Consider the following 26,527-nt stretch of genomic DNA (forward strand, 5'->3'; position numbering starts at 1 on the left):
TTCTTATATTGAACATGGTCTAAGGACCACAGTTACAAATCCATTTCTCCACAGTCTACTCCTTGATCCTTAATGAGTTATTTAGCCAGTAACCATGAGGTATATATTTTTGTATATTTTGTAACTGGGGATCATAAATCCCCAGACATATATAGGTATGATTTTATGGAACACAATCTGTTCTTTTTGAGCATCATCATGGACTTAGGGTTTTTTACAGATTCAACTAGTTCTAGTTATTATAATCATGGTCTTCTTTTTCATATTTAAATTATCAAAATTCAGTCAATAAAAGGTCTTTGAAGTTGGCATCTTTGTCAGTACTTCTAAACATCTTGGAAAGTATTCTTGCTTTCTCACAACAATAATATATTCTAGACCAGTCTTATTTATTCTGGCTGCAAACATAAATGCAGTGTTCTCCAAACAATTCTGGCTCATTTTAGTTGACAATAGTATCTGCAGAAGGCCAACAAACAAGATATTTAAACTCAGAGAGCCTTAGTTTCCTCTCTACAATGAGTATTTTAGAACACACTGAGCACGCTGAAAATGTTTTCTAAATACTATTACCCATTATACAGAACCAGGGCTCCTTGGAGAAATGGCTCACTTTAAGCCTGGGTGAAGAAGTGAACAAGACAGGCATATAGTATCTTGTAACAGAAAGAAAATAAGTACTCAAAACAATGTGCTACCTAGAAAAAAATTTAACAAAAGAAGTGATTCAGTGTACAAAAGACTTGTACACTTGAAATTATAAAACATTGTTGAAAGAAATTAAAGAAGATTTAAACAAATGGAAAGATAGCCTATGTTCACAAATTGAAATGCTTAACATAATTAAAATGGCAATATTCCCCAAACTGATGAAGTGATTCAGCACAATCCCCATCTAAATCCTAGCTGCTTTTTTTTTTCCTCCCAGAAATCAACAAGCAGAGCCTCATATTCATATGGAAATACAAGGGACCCAGGAAAACCAAAACAATCTTGCTCCCTCTGCTATATTTTGGAAGAGTTTGAGAAAGATAGGTGTTAGCTCTTCTCTAAAAGTTTGATAGAATTTGCCTGTGAAGCCATCTGGTCCTGGACTTTTGTTTGTTGGAAGATTTTTAACACAATTTCAATTTCAGTGTTTGTGATTGGTCTGTTCATATTTTCTATTTCTTCCTGGTTCACTCTTGGAGGGTTGTGCTTTTCTAAGAATTTGTGCATTTCTTCCAAGTTGTCCATTTTATTGGCATATAGTTGCTTGTAGTGATCTCTCATGATCCTTTGTATTTCTGCAGTGTCAGTTGTTACTTCTTTTTCATTTCTAATTCTATTGATTTGAGTCTTCTCCCTTTTTTTCTTGATGAGTCTGGCTAATGTTTTATCAATTTTGTTTATCTTCTCAAAGAACCAGCTTTTAGTTTTATTGATCTTTACTATTGTTTCCTTCATTTCTTTTTCATTTATTTCTGATCTGATCTTTATGATTTCTTTCTTTCTGCTAACTTTGGGTTTTTTTGTTCTTCTTTCTCTAATTGCTTTAGGTGTGAGGTTAGGCAGTTTATTTGAGATGTTTCATGTTTCTTGAGGTAGGACTGCATTGCTATAAACTTCCCTCTTAGAACTGCTTTTGCTGCATCCCATAGGTTTTGGATTGTTGTGTTATCATTGTCATTTGTTTCTAGGTATTTTTTTATTTCTTCAGTGATCTCTTGGTTATTTAGTAGTACATTGTTTAGCCTCCATGTGTTCGTATTTTTTACAGATTTTTTTCCTGTAACTGATATCTAGTCTCATAGTGTTGTGGTTGGAAAAGATACTTGATACAATTTCAATTTTCTTAAATTTACAAAGGCTTGATTGGTGACCCAAGATATGATCTATCCTGGAGAATGTTCCATGAGCACTTGAGAAGAAAGTGTATTCTGTTGCTTTTGGATGGAATGTCCTATAAATATCAATTAAGTCCATCTTGTTTAATGTGTCATTTAAGGCTTGTGTTTCCTTATTTATTTTCATTTTGGGTGATCTGTCCACTGGTGAAAGTGGGGTGTTACAGTTCCCTACTATTATTGTGTTACTGTCGATTTCTCTTTTTATGGCTGTTAGCATTAGCCTTATGTATTGAGGTTCTCCTCTGTTGGGTGCATAAATATTTACAATTGTTATATTTTCTTCTTGGATTGATCCCTTGATCATTATGTAGTGTCCTTCTTTGTCTCCTGTAATAGTCTTTATTTTAAAGTCTATTTTGTCTGATATGGGAACTGCTACGCCTGCTTTCTTTTGATTTCCATTTGCATGGAATATCTTTTTCCATCCCCTCACTTTCAATATGCATGTGTCTTTAGGTCTGAAGTGGGTCTCTTGTAGACAGCATATATATGGGTCTTGTTTTTGTATCCATTCAGCCAGTCTATGTCTTTTGGTTGGAGCATTTAATTCATTTACATTTAAGGTAGTTATTGATATGTATGCTCCTATTACCATTTTCTTAATTGTTTTGAGTTTGTTTTTGTAGGTCTTTTCCTTCTCTTGTGTTTCCTGACAAGAGAAGTTCCTTTAACATTTGTTGTAAAGCTGGTTTGGTGCTGCTGAATTCCCTTAGCTTTTGCTTGTCTGTAAAGGTTTTAATTTCTCTAACAAAACTGAATGAGATCCTTGCTGGGTAGAGTCATCTTGGTAGTAGGTTTTTCCCTTTCATCACTTTAAATATGTCCTGCCAGTCCCTTCTGGCTTGCAGAGTTTCTGCTGAAAGATCAGCTCTTAACATTATGGGGATTCCCTTGTGCGTTACTGTTGTTTTTCCCTTGCTGCTTTTAATATGTTTTCTTTGTGTTTAAGTTTTGAAAGTTTGATAAATATGTGTCTTGGCATGTTTCTCCTTGGATTTATCCTGTATGGGACTCTCTGTGCTTCCTGGACTTGACTATCTCCTTTCCCATATTAGGGAAGTTTTCAACTATAATCTCTTCAAATATTTTCTCAGACCCTTTTTTTTTCTCTTCTTCTTCTGGGACCCCTATAATTCGAATGTTGGTGCCTTTAATGTTGTCCCAGAGGTCTCTGAAACTGTCTCAATTCTTTTCATTCTTTTTTCTTTATTCTGTTTTGTGGTAGTTATTTCCACTATTTTATTGTCCAGGTCACTTATCCGTTCTTCTGCCTCAGTTATTCTGCTATTGATTCCTTCTAGTAAATTTTTAATTTCATTTATTGTGTTGTTCATCATTGTTTGTTTGCTCTTTAGTTCTTCTAGATCCTTGTTAAATGTTTCTTGTATTTTCTCCATTCTGTTTCCAAGATTTTGGATCATCTTTACTATCATTACTCTGAATTCTTTTTCAGGTAGGTTGCCTATTTTGTCTTCATTTGTTTGGTCTGGTGGGTTTTTACCTTGCTCCTTCATCTGCTGTGTATTTCTCTGTCTTCTCATTTTGCTTAACTTACTGTGTTTGGGGTCTCCTTTTTGCAGGCTGCAGGTTCGTATTTCCCGTTGCTTTTGGTGTCTGCCCCCAGTGGGTAAGTTTGGTTCAGTGGTTTGTGTAGTCTTCCTGGTGGAGGGGACTGGTTCCTGTGTTCTGGTGGATGAGGCTGGATCTTGTCTTTCTGGTGGGCAGGACTGCGTCCAGTGGTGTGTTTTGGGGTGTTTGTGAACTTATTATGATTTTAGGCTGCCTCTCTGCTAACGGGTGGGGTTGTGTTCCTGTCTTGCTAGTTGCTTGGTATAGGGTGCCCATCACTGTAGCTTGCTGGTTGTTGAGTGGAGCTGGGTGCTGGTGTTGAGATGGAGATCTCTGGGAGAGCTTTCCCTGTTTGATATTACGTGGGGCTGAGAGGTGTGGTGGACCAATGTCCTGAACTCGGCTCTCCCACCTCAGAGGCTCAGCCCTGAGACCAGTCTGGAGCACCAAGACCCTGTCAGCCACTTGGCTCAGAAGAAAAGGGAGAAAAAGAAAGAAAGAGAGAAAGAGAGAAAGAGAGAGAGAGAGAGAGAGAGAGAGAAAGAAAGAGAGAAAGGAAGGAAGGAAGGAAGGAAGGAAGGAAGGAAGGAAGGAAGGAAAGAAGGAAGAAAGAAAGAAAGAAAGAAAGAAAGAAAGAAAGAAAGAAAGAAAGAAAGAAAGAAAGAAAGAAAGAAAGGTATTAAAATACAAAATAAAAAAAATTAAGAATAAAAAAATTAAAAAGTATTTAAAAAAAGAAAGAAGAGAGCAACCAAACCAAAAAACAAATCCACCAATGATAACAAGTGCTAAAAACTATACTAAAAAAACAAAAACAAAAAACCGGACAGACAGAACCCTAGGACAAATGGTAAAAGTAAAGTTATACAGACAAAATCATACAAAGAAGCATACACATACACACTCACAAAAAGAGAAAAAGGAAAAAATACATATTTTTCTTTTAAAATAAAGGAAGAGGGCAACCAAATCAATAAACAAATCTACCAATGATAATAAGCTCTAAATACTAAACTAAAATAAACATAAAACCAAAAACAAATTAGATGCAGAAAGCAAACCCCAAGTCTATAGTTGCTCCCAAAGTCCACCGCCTCAATTTTGGGATGATTCGTTGTCTATACAGGTATTCCAGAGATGCAGGGTACATCAAGTTGATTGTGGAGATTTAATCCACTGCTCCTGAGGCTGCTGGGAGAAATTTCCCTTTCTCTTCTTTGTTCGCACAGCTCCTGGGGTTCAGCTTTGGATTTGGCCCTGCCTCTGCATGTAGGTCGTCTGAGGGCATCTTTTGGGAAGTCTGAGGTCTTCTGCCAGTGTTCAGTAGGTGTTCTATAGGAATTGTTCCACATGTAGGTATACTTCTGATGTATTTGTGGGGAGAAAGGTGATCTCCACCTCTTACTCCTCCGCCATCTTGAAGGTCCTTCTGCTGATATTATCAGTGTTGGGTGGGGATGAAGCGACAATCTGCCAAAATCTGAACCATCCTTGCCAGGTTTGGGGTTTCTGCAGAGATGTTACCTCTACCAGGTCTGACTGCCATAGCGCAGGAAAATAGTGCAGTCATTCCTCCTAGCGTAGAATGTACTTCAGAAGAAGATGTTTAAGGGGTCAGTGGCCCCTCGCTGTCTCCCTGGAGGCAGCCCTACAACAGTTGCCGCAGTCAGAGCACCACCCCGAGGTGGGGTACATCAAGCCTGCCCTCAGCTCTCGGATCCCACCTCCAATATTTTTAATTCTAAAAATAACATTCAGTGAATCTGAGCACCAGTTAGAAAAATTACCTGTAAATTAATTAATTAATAAAAAATGACTATGGTGTGTGGGGAGCCTGAAAGTCTGGAGAAGATGGGGTCTTGAGAGCAAATCAAAGACCTGACCCTAGACTGGCCGACTTTGTCAGCTTCTCCGGTAACTCACGTCCACACCAGGCTCCGTGGGGCACTGGCTTACTCCAGGGGCATCATTGTTCTCCCTTTGCAGACTCTGACTAGCATACAAAACCCAGGTTGTAGCCCTATGGAAACCATGAATACATACTTCTGAGCCATTTCTCTTAAAAGAAACCAGAGCTAAGATCCTGAAAGACTTGTGTCCACCATTCTTGGACGTGTCTATTCAGATGTTTTGGACAGACTTCCTGTTACTACTCATTTTATAAAAGCAAAAGAATGAACTCTGAGGATGGCTTGGGAATATCTTGGTCTAATTTCCACTTTTTTTCTCTTCCAGGGACAGAAATCTTGGATAGAAAAAACCTTTTGCAAACGAGAATGTATCTTTGTAATTCCCAGCACTAAAGATCCTAACAGGTAAGTTGGAAGCCATAATTAAGACATTATTCAAACTTGCACTTCTCTGCCAGTTGCCAGCAACGATTCTGGTGTTTGGGGGAGGGAGAGAAGAAGTCAAGGACAACTAGAACTTATGCCCCATGTGAGTCATTAACCAGGGAGTCACCTGGGCTATAAGTTCCTCTGTCAAGATGCAGACAGCCTCAGGGGAGAGGCGCTGTCCTCCATTCACTCATGTGAGTTTTCACAAGCAGATGGGCCCACACTTTCCTCTTAGACTTAGTGAGATCAAGGAGCTGAGGGCTTTAGACAGATTTCCAGGGTATCTTCTGGCCTTTTTGTTAGAGTTCCTAATGTTATAACACACTGGGAAGAGAAGGGCAAACTAAACCTGAAAGAAAGAAAAGGGAGGAAATAATAGAGAATAGAATGGGAGTTAATGAAATAGAAAATCTTAAAACGATAGAGAAAAATCAATGAAATCAAAAGCTGTTTCTTGGAAAAGAGCCACAAAATTGACAAACCTTTAGCTAGATTGATGAAGAAAGAGAGAAGACTTAATTCTAAATCTAAAATCTTAATTCTAGAATCAGAAATGAAGAGACATTGCTACCAATCTTACAGAAATAGAAATGAGTGTAAAGGAACACTATGACCTGTATACCAATGACAATAAATTAGATAACTTAGATGAAATGGACAAATTCCTAGAAAGACACAAACTGCCAAAATGATTCAAGAAGAAATACATAATCTGAAGAAACCTATAAGAAGTGAAGAGGCAGGATTAGTCATCAAAAATTACCTACAGGGGCTTCCCTGGTGGCACAGTGGTTGAGAGTCCGCCTGCTGATGCAGGGGACATGGGTTCGTGCCCCGGTCCGGGAGGATCCCACATGCTGCGGAGCGGCTGGGCCCGTGAGCCATGGCCGCTGGGCCTGCACGTCCGGAGCCTGTGCTCCGCAACGGGAGAGGCCACAACAGTGAGAGGCCCACGTACCACAAAAAAAAAAAAAAAAAAAAATTACCTACAAAGAAAAGCTTAGGTCCAGAGGGCTTCACAGTTGAATTTTACCAAATATTTAAAGAAGAACTGATACCAATTCTTCCCAAGCTCTTTCAAAAAATAGAAGATGAGAGAGCACTTCCCAACTCATTTTATGAGGCCAGTACTACCTTGATATTAAAACCAGACAAAGACAGCACAAGAAAGGGCAATTACAGATTAATATCTCTTGTGAATATGGATGCAGAAATCTTGAACAAATACTATCAAACCAAATCCAAAAACATATAAAAAGAATTACACATCATAACCAACTGGGATTTATCCCAGGAATGCAAGGTTGTTTTCACAGCAGAAAATCAATTAATGCAATACATCAAATTCATAGAATAAAAAACAAAAATCACATGATCACCTCAACTGACACCAAGAAAGTGTTTGACAAAATCCAACACCTTTTTACGATTTAAAAAAAAAAACAGAAAACTAGGACTAGAAGAGAACTTTCTCAACCTGATAAAGAGCTTCTGTGAAAAATCCATGGCTAACATCATACTTAGTGGTGAAAGATCGGATGCTTGCCCCTAACATCAGAGACAAGACAAGGATGTTCAGTCTTACCACTTCTATTAAAATTTTACTAGAGGTTCTAACCAAGGCAATTAGGTAAGAGAAAGAAATAAAAGGCACCCGTATTGGAAAGGAAGAAATAAAACTATTTCTATCAGCAGATGACATAATCTTGTATATAGAAAATCCTAAGGAATCACTAAAAAACTATTATAACTACTAAAGAAGTTCAGCAAGTTTGCAGCATACAAAATCAATATACAAAAATCATATATATTTCTATAAGCTTGCAATGAACAATATGAAAATGAAACTAACAGAACAATTCCATACACAATAGTATCAAAAAGAATTAGACACTTAGGGATAAACTTAACAAAAGAATTACAAAATTTATATCTGAGGGGCTTCTCTGGTGGTCCAGTGGTTAGGACTCACTGCCGTGGGCCCAGGCTCAATCACTGGTTGGAGAACTAAGATCCCACAAGCTGCGTGGCACGACCAAAAAAAAATAATAATAACAAAACTTATATCTGAAAACTATAAAACATTGTTGAAAGAAATTAATGACAATCTAAATAATTGGGAAAACATTCCATGTTCATGGATTGGAAGACTTAACATAGTTAAGATGGCAATATTCCCAAAATGACCTACAGATTCAAAGCAATCTCTATCAGAATTCCAGCTGACTTCTTTCTAGAAATTGACAAACTGATTGATATGGAATTGCAAGGGACACAGGATAGCCAAAATAATCTAATAAAAAAAGAACAAAGTAGGAGGACTCACTTTACATGATTTCAAAACTTACTACAGACCTACGCTAATCAAAGTAGTATGGTACTGGAGTAAGGGTAGACATACAGACCAATGGAATAGAACTGAGAGTCCAGAAAGAAACCCATTCATCTATAACCAACTGATATTTCAGCAAGGTTGCCTAAACCAATGGGGAAAGATTAGTCTCTTCATCAAATGGTGCTGAACACCTGGACATCAAAGGAATGGATTTAAGTCCCTACATAACACGATATAAAAAAATTAACTCAAAATCGATCAAATATCAGATGTAAGAGATAAAACTATAAAACTCTTAAACAAAAACATAGGAGTAAATCTTCATGACCTTGGATTTGGCAAATAATTCTTTGAAATGACACCAAAAGTATGAGCAGCAAAAGCAGCAAAACAAATATTCTTTCTTTCTTTCTTTCTTTTCTTTCTTTCTTTCTTTCTTTACATCTTTATTGGAGTATAATTGCTTTACAATGGTGTGTTAGTTTCTGCTTTATAACAAAGTGAATCAGTTATACATATACATATGTTCCCATATCTCTTCCCTCTTGTGTCTCCCTCCCTATCCCACCCTCCAGGCGGTCACAAAGCACCAAGCTGATCTCCCTGTGCTATGTGGCTGCTTCCCACTAGCTATCTACCTTATGTTTGGTAGTGTATATATGTCCATGCCTCTCTCTCGCTTTGTCACAGCTTACCCTTACCCCTCCCCATATACTCAAGTCCATTCTCTAGTAGGTCTGTGTCTTTATTCCTGTCTTACCCCTAGGTTCTTCATGACATTTTTTTCCCCTTAAATTCCATATATATGTGTTAGCATATGGTATTTGTCTTTCTTTTTCTGACTTACTTCACTCTGTATGACAGACTCTAGGTCTATCCACCTCATTACAAATAGCTCAATTTCGTTTCTTTTTATGGCTGAGTAATATTCCATTGTATATATGTGCCACATCTTCTTTATCCATTCAGCTGTGGATGGACCCTTAGGTTGCTTCCATGTCCTGGCTATTGTAAATAGAGCTGCAATGAACATTTTGGTACCTGACTCTTTTTGAATTATGGTTTTCTCAGGGTATATGTCCAGTAGTGGGATTACTAGGTCATATGGTAGTTCTATTTGTAGTTTTTTAAGGACCCTCTGTACTGTTCTCCATAGTGGCTGTATCAATTTACATCCCCACCAACAGTGCAAGAGGGTTCCCTTTTCTCCACACCCTCTCCAGCATTTATTGTTTCTAGATTTTTTGATGATGGCCATTCTGACTGGTGTGAGATGATATCTCATTGTAGTTTTGATTTGCATTTCTCTAATGATTAATGAAGTTGAGCATTCTTTCATGTGTTTGTTGGCAGTCTGTATGTCTTGTTTGGAGAAATGTCTATTTAGGTCTTCTGCCCATTTTTGGATTGGGTTGTTTGTTTTTTTGTTATTGAGCTGCATGAGCTGCTTATAAATTTTGGAGATTAATCCTTTGTCAGTTGCTTCATTTGCAAATATTTTCTCCCATTGATTTGAGTCTTCTCCCTTTTCTTCTTGATGAGTCTGGCTAATGGTTTATTAATTTTGTTTATCTTCTCAAAGAACCAGCTTTTAGTTTTATTGATCTTTGCTATCGTTTCCTTCGTTTCTTTTTCATTTATTTCTGATCTGATTTTTATGATTTCATTCCTTCTGCTAACTTTTGGGGAGTTTTTGTTCTTCTTTCTCTAATTGCTTTAGGTGCAAGGGTAGGTTGTTTATTCGAGATGTTTCCTGTTTCTTAAGGTAGGACTGTATTGCTATAAACTTCCCTCTTAGAACTGCTTTTGCTGCATCCCATAGATTTTGGGTTGTCGTGTCTCCATTGTCATTTGTTTCTAGATATTTTTTTATTTCCTCTTGATTTCTTCAGTGATCACTTCGTTATTAAGTAGTGTATTGTTTAGCCTCCATGTGTTTGTATTTTTTACAGATCCTTTCCTGTAATTGATATCTAGTCTCATAGCGTTGTGGTCGGAAAAGATACTTGAAACAATTTCAATTTTCTTAAATTTACCAAGGCTTGACTTGTGACCCAAGATATGATCTATCCTGGAGAATGTTCCATGAGCACTTGAGAAAAATGTGTATTCTGCTGTTTTTGGATGGAATGTCCTATAAATATCAATTAAGTCCATCTTGTTTAATGTATCATTTAAAGCTTGTGTTTCCTTATTTATTTTCATTTTGGATGATCTGTCCATTGGTGAAAGTGGGGTGTTAAAGTCCCCTACTATGAATGTGTTACTGTCGATTTCCCCTTTTATGGCTATTAGTATTTGCCATATGTATTGAGGTGCTCCTATGTTGGGTGCATAAATATTTACAATTGTTATATCTTCTTCTTGGATCGATCCCTTGATCATTATGTAGTGTCGTTCTTTGTCTCTTCTAATATTTTTTATTTTAAAGTCTATTTTGTCTGATATGAGAATTGCTACTCCAGCTTTCTTTTGTTTTCCATTTGCATGAAATATCTTTTTCCATCCCCTTACTTTCAGTCTGTATGTGTCTCTAGGTCTGAAGTGGGTCTCTTGTAGACAGCAAATATATGGGTCTTGTTTTTGTATCCATTCAGCCAATCTGTGTCTTTTGGTGGGAGCATTTAGTCCATTTACATTTAAGGTAATTATCGATATGCATGTTCCTATTCCCATTTTCTTAATTGTTTTGGGTTCGTTATTGTAGGTCTTTCCCTTCTCTTGTGTTTCTTGCCTAGAGAAGTTCCTTTAGCAGTTGCTGTAAAGCTGGTTTGGTGGTGCTGAACTCTCTCAGCTTTTGCTTGTTTGTAAAGGTTTTAATTTCTCCATCAAATCTGAATGAGATCCTTGCTGGGTAGAGTAATCTTGGTTGTAGGTTTTTCTCCTTCATCACTTTAAATATGTCCTGCCAGTCCCTTCTGGCTTGCAGAGTTTCTGCTGAAAGATCAGCTCTTAACATTATGGGGATTCCCTTGTGTGTTATTGTTGTTTTTCCCTTGCTGCTTTTAATATGTTTTCTTTGTGTTTAAGTTTTGAAAGTTTGATTAATATGTGTCTTGGTATATATCTCCTTGGATTTATCCTATATGGGACTCTCTGTGCTTCCTGGACTTGATTAATTATTTCCTTTCCCATATTAAGGAAGTTTTCAACTATAATCTCTTCAAATATTTCCTCAGTCCCTTTCTTTTTCTCTTCTTCTTCTGGAACCCCTATAATTCGAATGTTGGTGTGTTTAATGTTGTCCCAGAGGTCTCTCAGACTATGCTCAGTTCTTTTCATTCTTTTTTCTTTATTCTGCTCTGCAGTAGTTATTTCCACTATTTTATCTTCCAGGTCACTTATCCGTTCTTCTGCCTCAGTTATTCTGCTATTGATCCCATCTAGAGTATTTTTAATTTCATTTATTGTGTTGTTCATCATTGTTTGTTTGCTCTTTAGTTCTTCTAGGTCCTTGTTAAATGTTTCTTGCATTTTGTCTATTCTATTTCCACAGTTTTGGATCAGCTTTACTATCATTATTCTGCATTCTTTTTCAGGTAGACTGCCTATTTCCTCTTCACTTGTTAGGTCTGGTGGGGTTTTATCTTGCTCCTTCATCTGCTGTGTGTTTTTCTGTCTTCTCATTTTGCTTATCTTACTGTGTTTGGGGTCTCCTTTTTGCAGGCTGCAGGTTCGTAGTTCCCGTTGGTTTTGGTGTCTGTCCGCAGTGGCTAAGGTTGGTTCAGTGGGTTGCGTAGGCTTCCTGGTGGAGGGGACTAGTGCCTGTGTTCTTGTGGATAAGGCTGGATCTTGTCTTTCTGGTGGGTAGGTCCACGTCTGGTGGTGTGTTTTTGGGTGTCTGTGGACTTATTATGATTTTAGGCAGCCTCTCTGCTAATGGGTGGGGTTGTGTTCCTGTCTTGCTAGTTGTTTGGCATAGGGTGTCCAGCACTGTAGCTTGCTGGTCGTTGAGTGAAGCTGGGTGCTGGTGTTGAGATGGAGATCTCTGGGAGATTTTTGCCGTTTGATATTATGTGGAGCTGGGAGGTCTCTTGTGGACCAGTGTCCTGAAGTTGGCTCTCCCCCCTCAGAGGCACAGCACTGACTCCTGACTGCAGCACCAAGAGCCTTTCATCCACACAGCTCAGAATAAAAGGGAGAAAAAGTAGAAAGAAAGAATTAGTAGAAGAAGAAAGAAAGAAAGAAAGAAGGGAGGGAGGGAGGGAGGGAGGAAGGAAGGAGGGAGGGAAGGAAGGAAAAAAAGAAGATAAAGTAAAATAAAGTAAGATAAAATATAATAAAGTTATTAAAATTAAAAGATAATTATTAAGAAAAAAGAAAACGGATGGTTAGAACCCTAGGACAAATGGTGGAAGCAAAGCTATAGACATACTCTCACACAGAAGCATCCACATACACACTCACAAAAAGAGGAAAAGGGGAAAAAATCATAAATCTTGCTCTCAAAGTCCACCTCCTCAATTGGGGATGATTCCTTGCCTATTCCTGTATTCCACAGATGCAGGGTATATCAAGTTGATTGTGGAGCTTTAATCCGCTGCTCCTGAGGCTGCTGGGAGAGATTTCCCTTTGTCTGTTCGCTAGCGCCCGGGGCTCAGCTTCGGATTTGGCCCCGCCTCTGCGTGTAGGTTGCCCGAGGGCGTCTGTTCTTCACTCAGACAGGACGGGGTTAATGGAGTAGCTGATTCAAGGGCTCTGGCTTACTCAGGCCACGGGGAGGGATGGGTATGGAGTGTGGGGTGAGCCTGCGGCGGCAGAGGCCAGCAGGACGTTGCAGCAGCCTGAGGCGCACTGTGCCTTCTCCTGGGGAAGTTGTCCCTGGATCCCGGGACCCTGGCAGTGGCGGGCTGCCCAGGCTCCCCGGAAGCGGGGTGTGGATAGTGACCTGTGCTCGCACAGAGGCTTGGTGGCGGCAGCAGCAGCCTTAGCGTCTCCTGCCCGTCTCTGGGGTCCGCGCTGATAGCCGCGGCTTGCGCCTGTCTCTGGAGCTCCTTTAAGCAGCGCTCTTAATCCCCCCTCCTCGCGCACCAGGAAACAATGAGGGAAGAAAAAGTCTCTTGCCTCTTCGGCAGGTCCAGACTTTTCCCCGGACTCCCTCCCGGCCACCGGTGGCGCACTAGCCCCCTGCAGGCTGTGTTCATGCCGCCAACCCCATTCCTCTCCCGGCGCTCCGACCGAAGCCCGAGCCTCAACTCCCAGCCCCGCCCGCCCCGGCGGGTGAGCAGACAAGCCTCTCGGGCTGGTGAGTGCCGGTCGGCCCTGATCCTCTGTGCGGGAATCTCTCTGCTTTGCCCTCCGCAGCCTTGTTGCTGCGCTCTCCTCCGCGGCTCCGAAGCTTTCCCCCTCCGCCACCCGCAGTCTCCGCCCGCGAAGGGGCTTCCTAGTGTGTGGATACCTTTCCTCCTCCTCGGCTCCCTCCCACTGGTGCAGGACCCGTCCCTATCCTTTTGTCTCTGTTTATTCTTTTTTCTTTTGCTCTACCCAGGTACGTGGGGGGTTTCTTGCCTTTTGGGAGGTCTGAGGTCTTCCGCCAGCGTTCAGTAGGTGTTCTGTAGGAGTTGTTCCACGTGGAGATGTATTTCTGGTGTATCTGCGGGGAGGAAGGTGATCTCCGCGTCTTACCCTGCCGCCATCTTCCCGGAAGCCCCCCTCTTCTGAATAACTAGGCTTTAAAATGCTTAGGCCCTGGATTCTACCTCACCCAGTTTCTGACTAAAACTGAAGTGGATTTAGCCCCTACCTGGCTTCCGAATAACTAGGCTTTAAAATGCTTAGGCCCTGGATTCTACCTCAGCAAGTTTCTGCCTAAAACTGAATGGATTTAGGCCCTAAGCAGCTTCTGAATAACTAGGCTTTAAAATGGTTAGGCCCTGGATTCTACCTCAGCCAGTTTCTGACTAAAACTGAAGTAAATATACTTTCAATGTTACTTGTGTAGAGAAATGTTTTACATTTCTTTAGCAACAGAATAATTCAATAATATTGAAAAATCATTGCAGGTCAACTCTGCATGGGGGAGCGTGATTGTCCTTTGTCACAGAATATTCAGTGATTGATGGCCATAGTCATGTTGTCAGGACACCAGAAAGCCTAAAAATGTGTTCAGTAGGGAAGGGCAACCATCCAATGTGTTTAGAATAGTCTGGTATTTATACTTTTCTGGTATGGAAATAGATATGCATTGATTATCTGGAAAAGGACATCATAAGTGGCATTTCTGTCTCCAGTAAAGCTGGATAAGGAAGGTGTTAGGCTGCTTCTGTTCAGGTTAACTCATCTTAAGGAGGAAAATGTTATAGAAAGACTGAGCTTTGCCTTTGTTTTCAGGTGTTGCTGTGGCCAGCTCACCAACCAGCATATCCCCCCTCTGCCGAGCGTAACAGCCAGCAAAAATGGAGAGGAGAACAAGCAGGTGGAGACTCAGCCCGAAAAATGGTCTGTTGGCAAACACACCCAGAGCTACCCAACAGATTCCTACGGGATTCTCGAATTCCAGGGTGGCGGATACTCCAATAAAGCCATGGTAAGAGGGGCCTTGGGAAGGGATGCCACTGAGCCGCAGCTTCCATCAGAGGCCCCGCCTCCCGGACTGCAGACACCTGGGTCTTCTTTCTTTCCTGTGGCTCTATCTTCCTAGAGTTTTCAATGCAAAGACAGGAAATATATCCACACACTCGAGTTTTTAGCCATGAGATTTGGAAACTGGGCGCTATGATAGGGAACACGGAGTATCCTTTAAATCCGTACCAAGATTGTGAATTCATACATCACAGTCCAGCCCCACTCTACAAAGATACCACCCCATCTCCAGTGATGAGAGACGAATTATGTTGTTTGTTTTTTAGGGTTGTTTGGGACTTTGTTTTGTTTTTTCTCACAGTGGACATTTACCACCCCCCTTACATGGGTTAGGAGTTTCTGGAAATATTTCCCTCTGAAGTCCACACACAGCCTCTCTGGGCTTGCATTCAGCTGGCCCAAGAAGACGGAGGCCTTTCACATTTGCATGTAAACAGGGAATGCCCTCTGCCTTTCTCATGAGCCCTGCCAAGAGGGGAGGCGTCAGCACTGTGATCCCTTTCAGCTCATTCTGAATAATGCTCTCACGTGCCCAGTGAGACCATTTTTGCAATTTCATTCTATTTCACCGGCCCAACATCATTGTTCAAATAAAATTCAGTTGTGTTCCAAAGACCACAACGTAAGGTCTTCTGGAAGGGCACCCTGCCTACTGGCCTGGACACAAAGAGGCTGTTCACAGGGGCCAAGGCATCTGCTCATTAACCTCTTCTTCACCTTGAGGGGAAGGTCCAGCCCCGAGGTTGGCTGTTGATCCCCATTCCCAGCACCCACTCCCTCCTCATCGTCCTGGCCAACCTCTGGATCCACATTCTAGCTGAGCCAGCTATGGAATTTTTAAAAAAATTTTTTATTGGAGTATAGTTGATTTACACTATTGCGTTAGTTTCTGCTGTACAGAAAAGTGAATCAGTTATACACAGACATACATCCACTCTTTTTAAGATTCTTTTCCCATATAGTCATTACAGAGTGTTGAGTAGAGTTCCCTGTGCTATACAGTAGGTCCTTATTATCAATAGTTATCTATTTTTTATATAGTAGTGTGTGTATGTAAATCCCAATCTTCCAATTTATCCCTCCCCCGCCTTTCCCCCCTGGTAGCCATAAGTTTGTTTTCTACGCCTGTGACTCTATTTCTGTAAATAAGTTCATTTGTACCATTTTTTTTAGATTCCACATATAAGTGATGTCATATGATATTTGTCTTTCTCTGTCTGACTTATTTCACGCAGTATGACAATCTCTAGGTCCATCCATGTTGCTGCAAATGGCATTTTTTCATTCTTTTTTATGGCTGAGTAATATTCCATGTATGTATATGCATGTGTGTGTGTGTGTGTGTGTGTGTGTACCACATCTTCTTTATCCATTCATCTGTTCACAGCAGACAGGTTGTTTCCATGTCTTGGCTACTGTAAATAGTGCTACAATGAACTTTGGGGTGCATGTATCTTTCCAGCTTTGGAATTGATGCCTTCAAGATTAGGGTTGCCATTGGATAAAGTGAACAATATTCTATTTTGGAACATGTTTGCTTTTGATTGCATCTAAAGTGTATATAATTTCAGGTAATTCTGAACTGTGATTTACCTGTGATTTACATAGCCCAACAATGACTAATTGTTAAGAAGTTTTACCTAAAAGTACATAAATTCATAAGTTGCTCTAAATTTTGTGTAAACCTGGCAGGTATATTTCCTAGAAGTTTCAGAAGAGCAAAAAGTATCCAGAGATAAAATCAAACGAGTAATTTCTGTGTTCCTAAGAATGCTAGACACATTGAAGAAGTATTTCAAATTTTGTTTAGAACTATAAATGGTCTTTGCTTTCAAATTTTAAAATGTTTCCTTTAAACTCCAGTTTTATTTTCTACAAATATGTTTCTACAAATTTCCTACGAATTTGTTAATTTGGAGACATTTGCGCATATATGCATGTGTGTGACTGCACATAATTTTTGATGAACTCATTAAATAACTAAAATAAGTCTTTGCTAATATTACTGTATTTCATTATTGGAAATTTTCAGGATTCCTTTTACTCTCAGTATTAACTATTGTCATTATAGAAGTTCTGATACGATGAAAATTAGCTGGGAACTTTGATAAAATAAATCATCCTAAGGCAATGAAAAAAAAAGATTAAGGTTGCTAGGTAAAATATAAGACCCCCAGATATATTTGAATTTCAGTTAAATAACGGATGAATTTTTAGTATAAATGCATCCCAAATATTGCAGGAGCCATAATTATACTGAAACATTGTGCATATAAAATTCAAGTTTACCTGTGCATTCTCTATTTTTATTTGCTATATCTGGGAACCCTCCAGAGTTCCCTTCCATCGTTTGGCCACAGACTCACACAGAGGGCCCCAGAACCCCATGGGAGAGAAAGCCAGGCGGCTGTTGCTTGGACAGGAACAGTAGCCTTGTTCCGCGTGACACAAGAGTCAAATCGAAGAACGAGTGTTGAGGGTCACACCCTCTTTTGCAGTATATCCGGGTCTCCTATGACACGAAGCCAGACTCACTGCTTCATCTCATGGTGAGAGACTGGCAGCTGGAACTCCCCAAGCTCTTAATATCCGTGCACGGAGGCCTCCAGAACTTTGAGATGCAGCCCAAGCTGAAGCAGGTCTTTGGGAAAGGTCTGATCAAGGCTGCTGTGACCACTGGGGCCTGGATCTTCACTGGGGGCATCAGCACAGGTAAGTGCAGGCTGTATCCCTTGCTGCAAATGTACAAACCCAGAGCTCATCGTGGTTCCCAAAGAGCTTTTGGATAATTATCATTAAAAACCAGAAGATACTGCATTCTGATAATATTTATGGCAGAATGAAATCTTTATTCAGTAGCTCGTTTTTATTTCAGTATGATCATGATAATGGTCAACATTTCTGGCACCTACTATGTGTCATTCCTTGAAGTGAGCCCTGTACAAGCCTCATTTTCACTGAGGCCCCTGACAATCCTTTCCCGATCACATGAGGGAGGTCACCAAGGCCCAGAGAGGTTGAGGAACATGGCAGGCCATCTGACTCTCAACTTTAGCTGAACGCAGCCAAGGCCTGCCAGAGAGACCCCTCATACTTCCATCCTTAGGTCTTGGAAACTTGTAAAGACAATTCCTGCACAGTTGCTTTGGTTTTGGTTTTGGTTTTCCCTTTTCTAGGAGCTAATGCAGGATGACTAGCTATTATGAGCTCAGACTTTCAGTGTCTTAACCCTGTTCTGTAGGAAATGTGGAGTGGTTCAGAGCTGGGGTCCCTGAAGTTCATGAATAGTGGTTTGATGGGAGGTAAGGGGCCTACAGATATGACTTATGGCCTCTCACAGGTGTCATCAGCCACGTGGGGGATGCCTTGAAAGACCACTCCTCCAAGTCCAGAGGCCGGGTTTGTGCTATAGGAATTGCTCCCTGGGGCATCGTGGAGAATAAAGAAGATCTGGTTGGAAGGGATGTAAGTATTTTCTCCCCGGAAATGGGCAATTTTCAAAAATCAAAGTCTTTGTTTTAACTAGATTTCACCTGCAGGTGTAGGAGATAATAAAGCAAGGTCCCATATAGCCTTTATCTTTTCCCCAAAAGTAAAAACTTGCAAAACTATGATACAAGATCAAAACCAGGATAATTGATGTCAGTCTAGTCAAGATGCAGAACATCTACTAGGAGCCCTCATGTTGCCCTTTTCATTCATTCGTTTTTTTATTGAAGTATAGTTGATTTACAATGTTGTGTTAATTTCTGCTGTTGCATATATATATGCGTATATATATGTATATATACGCATATATATACACACATATACATTGTATACGTGTGTGTATATATATATACACACACACACATTGTTTTTTTTCATATTCTTTTCCATTATGGTTTATCATAGGACACTGAATATACTTCCCTGTGCTATACCGTAAGACCTTGTTGTTTCATGTTGCCCTTCAATATCCATACCCGATTCCCTCCTGCTTCCACTCCTGCCTTAACCCCGGGAGCCACTCATCTGCCCTTCATCCTACAGTTGTATCATTTCAAGAATGTTATGTAAATGGGATCGTACAGTATGTAACCTTTGAGGGCTGGCTTTTTACTTGCCACTTAATTCTCTGGAAATCCATCCAAATGGTTGCATGTATCAACAGTTTACTCCTTTTTATTGTTGAGTGGGGTCCCACCGTATGGATGTACCATTTATCTGTTGAAGCCTATCTGGGTTGTTTCCAGTTTGGCTACTGCAAATGAAGCTGCCATAAACTTTTGTGTACAGGATTTTGTATTAATGTAAGTTTTCCTCTCTCTGCAGTAAGTGCCCGGGAGTGTACTTGCTGGGTCATCATGATCTGTTGGGTTGTCATGATCTAAAATAATTTTTTCTAATTTGATATAAAAATTTACAGAAAAAATCCTTCAATAGAGAGGCTAGGGAAGCGAGAGTAGGTTGAAGTGCACAATTAGGTGAAGCTGTCGCTCCACACCCATATATTCTTGCTTCCCCTGTCTTACTGTCCAAGTTTTGCAGCTCTGACTTGTGCTGTGTATTTCGTCAGGTGACACGGGTGTACCAGACTATGTCCAACCCCCTGAGTAAGCTGTCTGTGCTCAACAACTCGCACACGCACTTCATCCTGGCTGACAATGGCACCCTGGGCAAGTATGGTGCCGAGGTGATGCTGAGAAGGCAGCTGGAGAAGCACATCTCTCTGCAGAAGATCAACACAAGTAAGTTCTGGCCACGGCCACTGGGCTGCCCTGAAAACCAGGCTGGAAGAGAGAGCACCCGAGGGTATTTAGAGCCTTCACCTTGACTCTTCTGTGACCATCAGGAGATGACTTAGCAAGACCCTTTCCCTTAGCCACCTACCAAGTCACTGAGCTGGGCTGTGATGCTTTGTCTCAAGTTCACGAGGAGAGTGGACCCGAGAAACAGCCCCACAGCCGTTTTCACGGTGGTGGCATCTCCCGCCACGTTGCCAGTGGTTTTCATTCCTTATAATGATTATAGTTAGTTTTAAAAATTTTATTGGAGTATAGCTGATTTATAATGAATGCTGTGTTAATTTCTTCTGTACAGCAAAGTGACTAAGTTATACATATATATATTCTTTTTCACATTCTTTCCATTATGTTTTATTCCAGGATCTCGAATATAGTTCCCTGTGCTATACTGTAGGACCTTGTTGTTTATCCATCCTATTGATAATGGTTTGCCTCTGCTAATCCCAAACTTTTTAAATGTCTGAACAGGAAACACATTGGTCACTCAAAGGCTTGGTATGATTCCTTCTATCAACTACATGCTCTGAGTTCATTAAATTAAATATCTCAGTAGCTCTGGGTCTCTCACCAGAGATGGGCCAGGTGGGGAGGCCTCTGGAGAGGCCTGCAGGAGCTGGCTGCTCCCAAGAGGGCACCCCCCACCCCATGCTGGTCCAGGAGGATGCTGAGGTCAAGCTAGAGAGAAAGGAATGGACCTCAGTCAGATGAAACGATCATAACAACTGGTTAGAATTAAAATAGCTGGTGTCACCTCTTGGGGCACTGAGTTCATAACTCAGTGATTCTTACTGTCAAGCAATTGCTGAATGATCTTAAAGAGTATTTTGTTGTAACCATTACTGGTAAGATTGCGAAAGACAGTCTAGGCCTGGGAAATGGTCATTTTAAAGCATAATTAAAGGGTCTGTGAGACTGCCACGTGGTTAGAATGACGGTCTGCCATGACAAGTGGTGGGTTTCTGGGTATCAGCTCCCTGGCTGATGGTTCGCACATTTTCGCTGTCTTGGCCGTGTGCGCGTTCACACCGACCAGCCTCCCCTGACCGTGTGACCTGTGGGCTTCCCTTTGTCATCCTTTGCCTAGGGTTCTGAGTGGGGCAGGGACAGCAAAGGGGTGCTCAGTTGTCACCTGCCACGGCACGGAGTTTCAGGGGTCCAGCCTAAACCACGAAGAACCAGTTCTCCTCTGTTTCTAGAAAAGAAGGTGATTTGGCCACCGGAGTCCCGAAGATCTCAAATGTCAAGCCTTGCTGGGGTTGGAAATCTCAAGGGCAGGGTCCATTGTCATCTTGGTCTATTTCTCCAGCATCTCTTGGCCAGGCGCCTGCCTGGCACAAAGCAGACGGTCAACGCATAGCTGCTGAAATGAACCTAACTGAGATTATTCTGGTAGGAGATGGCAGAGTTGTTCAAAATATTTAAGAGCTCCTGACTGTAGAAATGCATCGTGGAAGCAAACCAGAAACTCTGAATTTCCCCACTTGAAGTTCTTAGACCTTCTCCTAACTGTGCTGGCAGATTTTATCCAAAGGCCTTCAGAATTGTGAGACCAAGGACACATCTCCTATTCACCATCTATTAATGTTGATCAAATAACTCCCATCACAACTAACGGACACCTGGTGAAACATGCTCAGAATATAATCTGTTTTAGCCAGTTTGGGGTAAAATTGTGAAATAGGCAAGTTTGTCTTGATGCCAAAATATTGGCTCTCTGTACACCAATGCCGAAATGAGATATGGAAAGAGTTTTGGAGGAGAATTGAAAGAGTAGCTTTATTCTTTGCCAGGCAAAGAGGAAACACAGCGGGCTAGTGCCTCAAGAACTGTGCCCCCTTCCTGGGGAATAGGGAGAGGTTTTATAGCCCAGGGCTTGTGGTCGGGGGTAGGTGATAAGGCTCAAAGTAATGAAGATCTTGCATTTCTTTTCTTCTGCAAATTTACAGCCAAAGCGGTTGTCAGGCAGCTCAGCAACCAGGTCTAGTGTCCCTGAAGTTATTGGCCCATGATCTTCTTTCTGAAATGAAGAGTGCTACGAGGGAGTGTAGGGGGAGAGGAAGTGCCAAGTGCAGAGTGCAATTCACATGGAGTCAGAGAGTAATTATTTTTATGAAGGATAAGTCTAGCTACAAGTGCTTGTTAGTAGTAACAGCTAAAAAAATAACCAAGATCACTTAACTCTTTCAGGCCTGTTTATGCTGTTTCCCCAGCCTGTTCATTGTTTCTTTGTTTTCCTTTTCTATCAGAAAAGTCTTATTTCTATGTTGGCTGCAACAGCCTCTGCTGCTCCTTCGCTCCCACTATCTCCCCCTGCCCTGGAATCCTGGGTTCTTGGGATGCTCTTGCCACCTCCTGCTTCCCAGAGCCCTCCCTTCGGGTTCTGCCACCAAAAGTCAGCTTGTCCTACCGTGTTCCCAAAGAGTCCTGTCATCTCATAGAGACAGAGGGAGGACTCTGGGTACAAGATATTAACTGGTGGGCTAATGACGGTCTACAGATTTGCCCTCCTGGATAACTCACTGCCTATTCCAGCCCCTGGAGGCTGAATCAACACCTACTAGGACACTGCATACTTACACACCACTTGAGGTTGACAAGGACCTTGATAGCTGAACAATTTCTTATACTTTATATCTATTGCTCTTTTAGGAGGTAGAGGAGGCCCTGTGGTGATTCACCTGTTACGGATGGTTCCCTGCTCTTCAGGGTGGCCTGGTGATTGGCCCCATGTCATAAGGCTAATACGTGTGAGGCCAGGCATTGAACGGAGTTCTCCTATCGCTGGTCCAGACACCTTTTGCTGTGTCATTCTTGAAGGGACAGCCATCCAGGGTGGGAACTTCACCTGGGGCAAGGCAGCAGGGAGGTATTCTTTTAGCAAGAAGAGCCTCCCGTGTTTCTCACATCTCACCTTGAAGTAGTCCGTAAGCCAGTTGAGTGATACATGGAGTTGAACCACATGTTTTGGAAAGTTTGTAATTTAAAGGCTCTGCTTCTTCCAGTAAGGCTATAATATGGGGTTTGAATAAAAGAATGTAAACAGTCATCACATCCTGAGTTCCTTCAAGTCTCCTGGTGAACACTAACTCCATATAAGCATACTTCCAGGCCTAAAGGTTTTCCTCTTCACCATGTTTCAGGAATTAGAGTGAGTGCTCTTGAGACAGGCTGGGACCTGGGACTCTTTGCTGGGACCTGGGACCCTTTGCTGCAGTGCTGCAATGCTTGCACATGGACACACCTCTCCAGGAGCAACAAAATACTAAGAAACTGTATGGGACTGAAAATAACTGCTTTCATGCGGGCAGTTGGGGCAAATTCTGGACCTAAAAGATACAAAGAGACCAAAAAATCCCACAGCCACTTTTGAAGAGCCTGGAGCAAAAACAGGGTGTCCGGAGCAAAAACAGGGTACTGCGCATGCCCCCTGCACACAACACACCTAAGCCACCCCTCCAGCCTGACCCATGGACACGCCCCCCTCACCCCATATAAGGAACAAGCTTGCCCCCCCTCGGGGAGCAAGGGAGCCTGTTGTTTGTTCCCACTTCCTGCTGCTGCAGCAGGCGCCCCAATAAAGCCTTGCCTGAATTTCTTGTCTGGCTTCTGGTCAATTTCTATTGATTGGGGAAGGCCAAGAACCCTGGTCGGTAACACTTGGATGGGGCCGTGACCGTGGTCTGAAGGTGGATGTGGTGTGTGTTGCAGGACTGGGGCAGGGTGTGCCCGTCGTGGGCCTCGTGGTGGAAGGGGGCCCGAACGTGGTTTCCATGGTCCTGGAGTATCTCCGAGAAGAGCCTCCGGTCCCCGTGGTGGTCTGCGACGGCAGTGGCCGGGCCTCGGACATCCTGTCTTTTGCACACAAGTACTCTGAAGAAGGAGGGTAAGATTTCTGATATGTTACAAGAGGTGGGGTTTTGAATGCCTTCTTGTTAGGCCCAGAGGAAATCGTGATCCATCTAGCTGTTCCAAAAATGTAAAAGAAGGAAGACTTACTAGCCCTCCTCTCCCACTTCCCAAGGTCAGCAAGTGAGGGAGCTCTGAGGAGCGTGGTGTTTCTTACGGATTCTTTCTCAGGAGGGAAAATGCTCTCTCCCAACTGCATTTTCCCTTGTAAGTTTTTCAACAAGCCTGGAATTTAGGACAAGTGTGAACACAGTTTTTGAATATAGTCCTTTTGGGTCTGCTATCCTGGGATATCCTCCAATGATAAAGTTTCAAATCAAAGGTACCAGACGGGCATAGAGATGTCTGATTTATTCACGTACAGATTTCACCTGTGTTGTTTTCTTCTCTTTCCCGTTTCCTTCGAACAGGATAATCAATGACTCCCTCAGAGACCAGCTTCTAGTTACCATTCAGAAAACATTTAATTACAACAAGACACAATCGCATCAGCTCTTTGCGATGATCATGGAGTGCATGAAAAAGAAAGAACTTGTAAGTGTCTTGAGTTGACTTCCCAAGTGCTCCACAGAGAGAATTATGTTTCCTTTCTAATTCTGCCCATGTGTGCAGGATGGAGTAGTTCCTATTTCCATTCACCCTTTTCCAAGAGGCATTTTACAGATCCTGACCCAACTGGTGGTTCTGTCCATGTGCGGGAAGCAGGCTAAGCATAGGCAGATTCTCTTCGGAAGAGGGACACGGGTGCTTCAGATCTTGTAAATGTCAGGGCACTTCAGGCCACATCCCACAATTCTGAGGCTCATGATATCAATCAGATTCAAAGCATCAAGGAGTGACATGTGCCATGCTTTCAGGTGTACTTACAAAATTCTACCAAATACACTCATTTTCTCCCACTCTTTGCCTCCTTAGTTACGCTTATAAGGAAGAGGCACTCTTGTCGCACAGAAGACAGCCTCTTCGAAATTCTAAATCTATAAGTTTCCTACAGATATATCAAATCTGAGTAGAGATGACTTTGTCATCTTCAAGAGCCATTTAGATATTGACATGTACATCCTGCATGAGCTCCCTCAGCTCCAGATGAGGTAAAGAATAAAATAAGATCCAGGCAAGGATTCAAAATCAGGATGAGCAATGCTGTTCTTTCTGAATCAGAAGCACCTGGTGCAAAATCATGTCGCTCTCGGGATTGCTGCATTAGCGTCAGACTCTGTGGTCCTTTTTATTTATTTAGTCATTCATTTATTTTAACATCTTTATTGGAGTATAATTGCTTTAATGTTGTGTTAGTTTCTGCTGTATAACAAAGTGAATCAGCTGTATGTATACATATATCCCCATATCCCCTCCCTCTTGCGTCTCCCTCCCACCTTCCCTATCCCACCGCTCTCGGTGATCACAAAGCACTGAGCTGATCTCCCTGTGCTATGCAGCTGCTTCCCACTAGCTATCTGTTTTACATTTGGTAGTGTATATATGTCCATGCTCCTGTCTCACTTTGTCCCAGCTAATCCTCGCCCCTCCCCATGTCCTCAAGTCCATTCTCTACGTCTGTGTCTTTATTCCTGTCCTGCCTCTAGGTTCATCAGAACCATTATTTTTTAGATTCCATATATATGTGTTAGCATATGGTATTTGTTTTTCTCTTTCTGACTTACTTCGCTCTGAATGACAGACTCTCGGTCCATCCACCTCACTACAAATAACTCAATTTCATTTCTTTTTATGGCTGAGTAATATTCCATTGTATACATGTGCCACATCTTCTTTATCCATTCATCTGTCATGCCAGATCTTGTTTGTGGTCCTTTTTAAGCAACTCTCCAATTCTCCCTCTTGTTTTCCACTTTGCTTTACTCAGTCTTTTCACGATTAATCTGTTTTCAGGTCACTGTGTTTAGAATGGGTTCCGAGGGTCAGCAAGACATCGAAATGGCAATTTTAACTGCCCTGCTGAAAGGTGAGCTCTCAGGAAACAGCCACTCCTGTCCTTTCGTGCTGGCCTCCCCGGAGCTCTGCTTGTGGCTGGGAAACCCCTCCCCCCTCCTCCCGCCGGGAACTGTGTCTGCTGGGGATGGAACCCCGAGCCCGCCAGGCTGCCTAGAAATTATCTCAGGATAAAGCCGTGGTAAAACCGTCGGGCTCGAAATGGGTTTCTTGGGAGGGGGACTTTTCTTGACGGGCCAATGGACCATGATGGGCTGAAGTCAAGAACCAGTTTCTGTCTGTAACTAGCTCATCACAGGTTTGAACTCACAGAGGGTAAGCGTGAAATTATTTTTCATTTGCGATCCCTGCATCTCGCAGTGCTCTGTCCAGTTTCCCCGGCCCACTCCTAACGACAGCTGCCACCTGGCTGCGCATGGGGTCACCTCTCTGCTCCACTGGGAAGGGGAGTGGGCTGGAGGAAAGGGGCGGGGGTCACCATCAGGCTGGCTGCTTGGTAGTGCTGAGCTGGTCCTCGGCTTTGGGGCCTGAGTGATCCCTCAGGGGCCAGAGAAAAGGCAGCCGTGCTTATTTCCAGGCTGATGCTGAGCCAGCCTGGGGAAGCCTGTGTTCCCCACCCAGCCCCTGTCACCCCCAGGCGACCCAGGCATGGAGTGAGTAGTGCCCCATCTCTTGCCTTCCAGGCACAAATGCATCGGCTCGGGACCAGCTGAGCTTGGCGCTGGCCTGGAACCGCGTGGACATAGCTCGGAGCCAGATCTTCGTCTTTGGGCCCCGCTGGCCGGTGAAACTAAGTGTTTTTCAATTCATACCATTTGTCATGACTTTGTACAGAGGATGCATTAATATGTTCTCCCTTGTGTCGTGGATCTCAGGAAGTTATCTGGGCTTTCTGATGACCCGATGTCTAATCTTTAGGATTATTAGGAAATGTTGCTGTTTCATTTCAAAGAACCAGCAAGAAGAGCTCCTAGCACTAACTTCAGATTCAAACCAGTGCTCTTGAAGAAAGAGCACTAAATATTTTATCATTGCTGGTGAACATGGGTTTTTACCCTTTTAAAGAAAAAGAAGAAAGAAAATAGCTCATTAAAATGAAATACAATGATTGCATTGAAAGCATTAATTTTTCAAATTATGTTCCATGAAACCCCGGCGGCCTAGGGG

The 26,527-nt window shown here is 42.1% G+C and overlaps 1 protein-coding gene across 2 annotated transcripts in view; it reads left to right on the forward strand.

The window, feature by feature from the left end:
• Positions 1-26,527, forward strand: part of TRPM1 (transient receptor potential cation channel subfamily M member 1) — a gene marked incomplete at both ends in the record, with an annotated part of 135,458 nt that overhangs the window by 47,895 nt on the left and 61,036 nt on the right. Inside the window, 9 exons of one of the 2 annotated variants that reach the window (XM_082648546.1) lie at positions 5,694-5,773; positions 14,463-14,658; positions 17,213-17,426; positions 18,055-18,179; positions 19,273-19,444; positions 23,210-23,384; positions 23,818-23,941; positions 25,301-25,373; positions 26,044-26,144. In XM_082648546.1, the coding sequence (XP_082504672.1) occupies positions 5,694-5,773; positions 14,463-14,658; positions 17,213-17,426; positions 18,055-18,179; positions 19,273-19,444; positions 23,210-23,384; positions 23,818-23,941; positions 25,301-25,373; positions 26,044-26,144 (1,260 nt within the window). Of the gene's footprint in view, positions 1-5,645; positions 5,774-14,462; positions 14,659-17,212; positions 17,427-18,054; positions 18,180-19,272; positions 19,445-23,209; positions 23,385-23,817; positions 23,942-25,300; positions 25,374-26,043; positions 26,145-26,527 lie in introns of those variants that run through there. The other variant, XM_082648545.1, reaches the window with a different exon arrangement.

Source organism: Grampus griseus (genome assembly GCF_964374135.1).
Source record: "Grampus griseus genome assembly, chromosome: 2".
Lineage (NCBI taxonomy): Eukaryota > Metazoa > Chordata > Mammalia > Artiodactyla > Delphinidae > Grampus > Grampus griseus.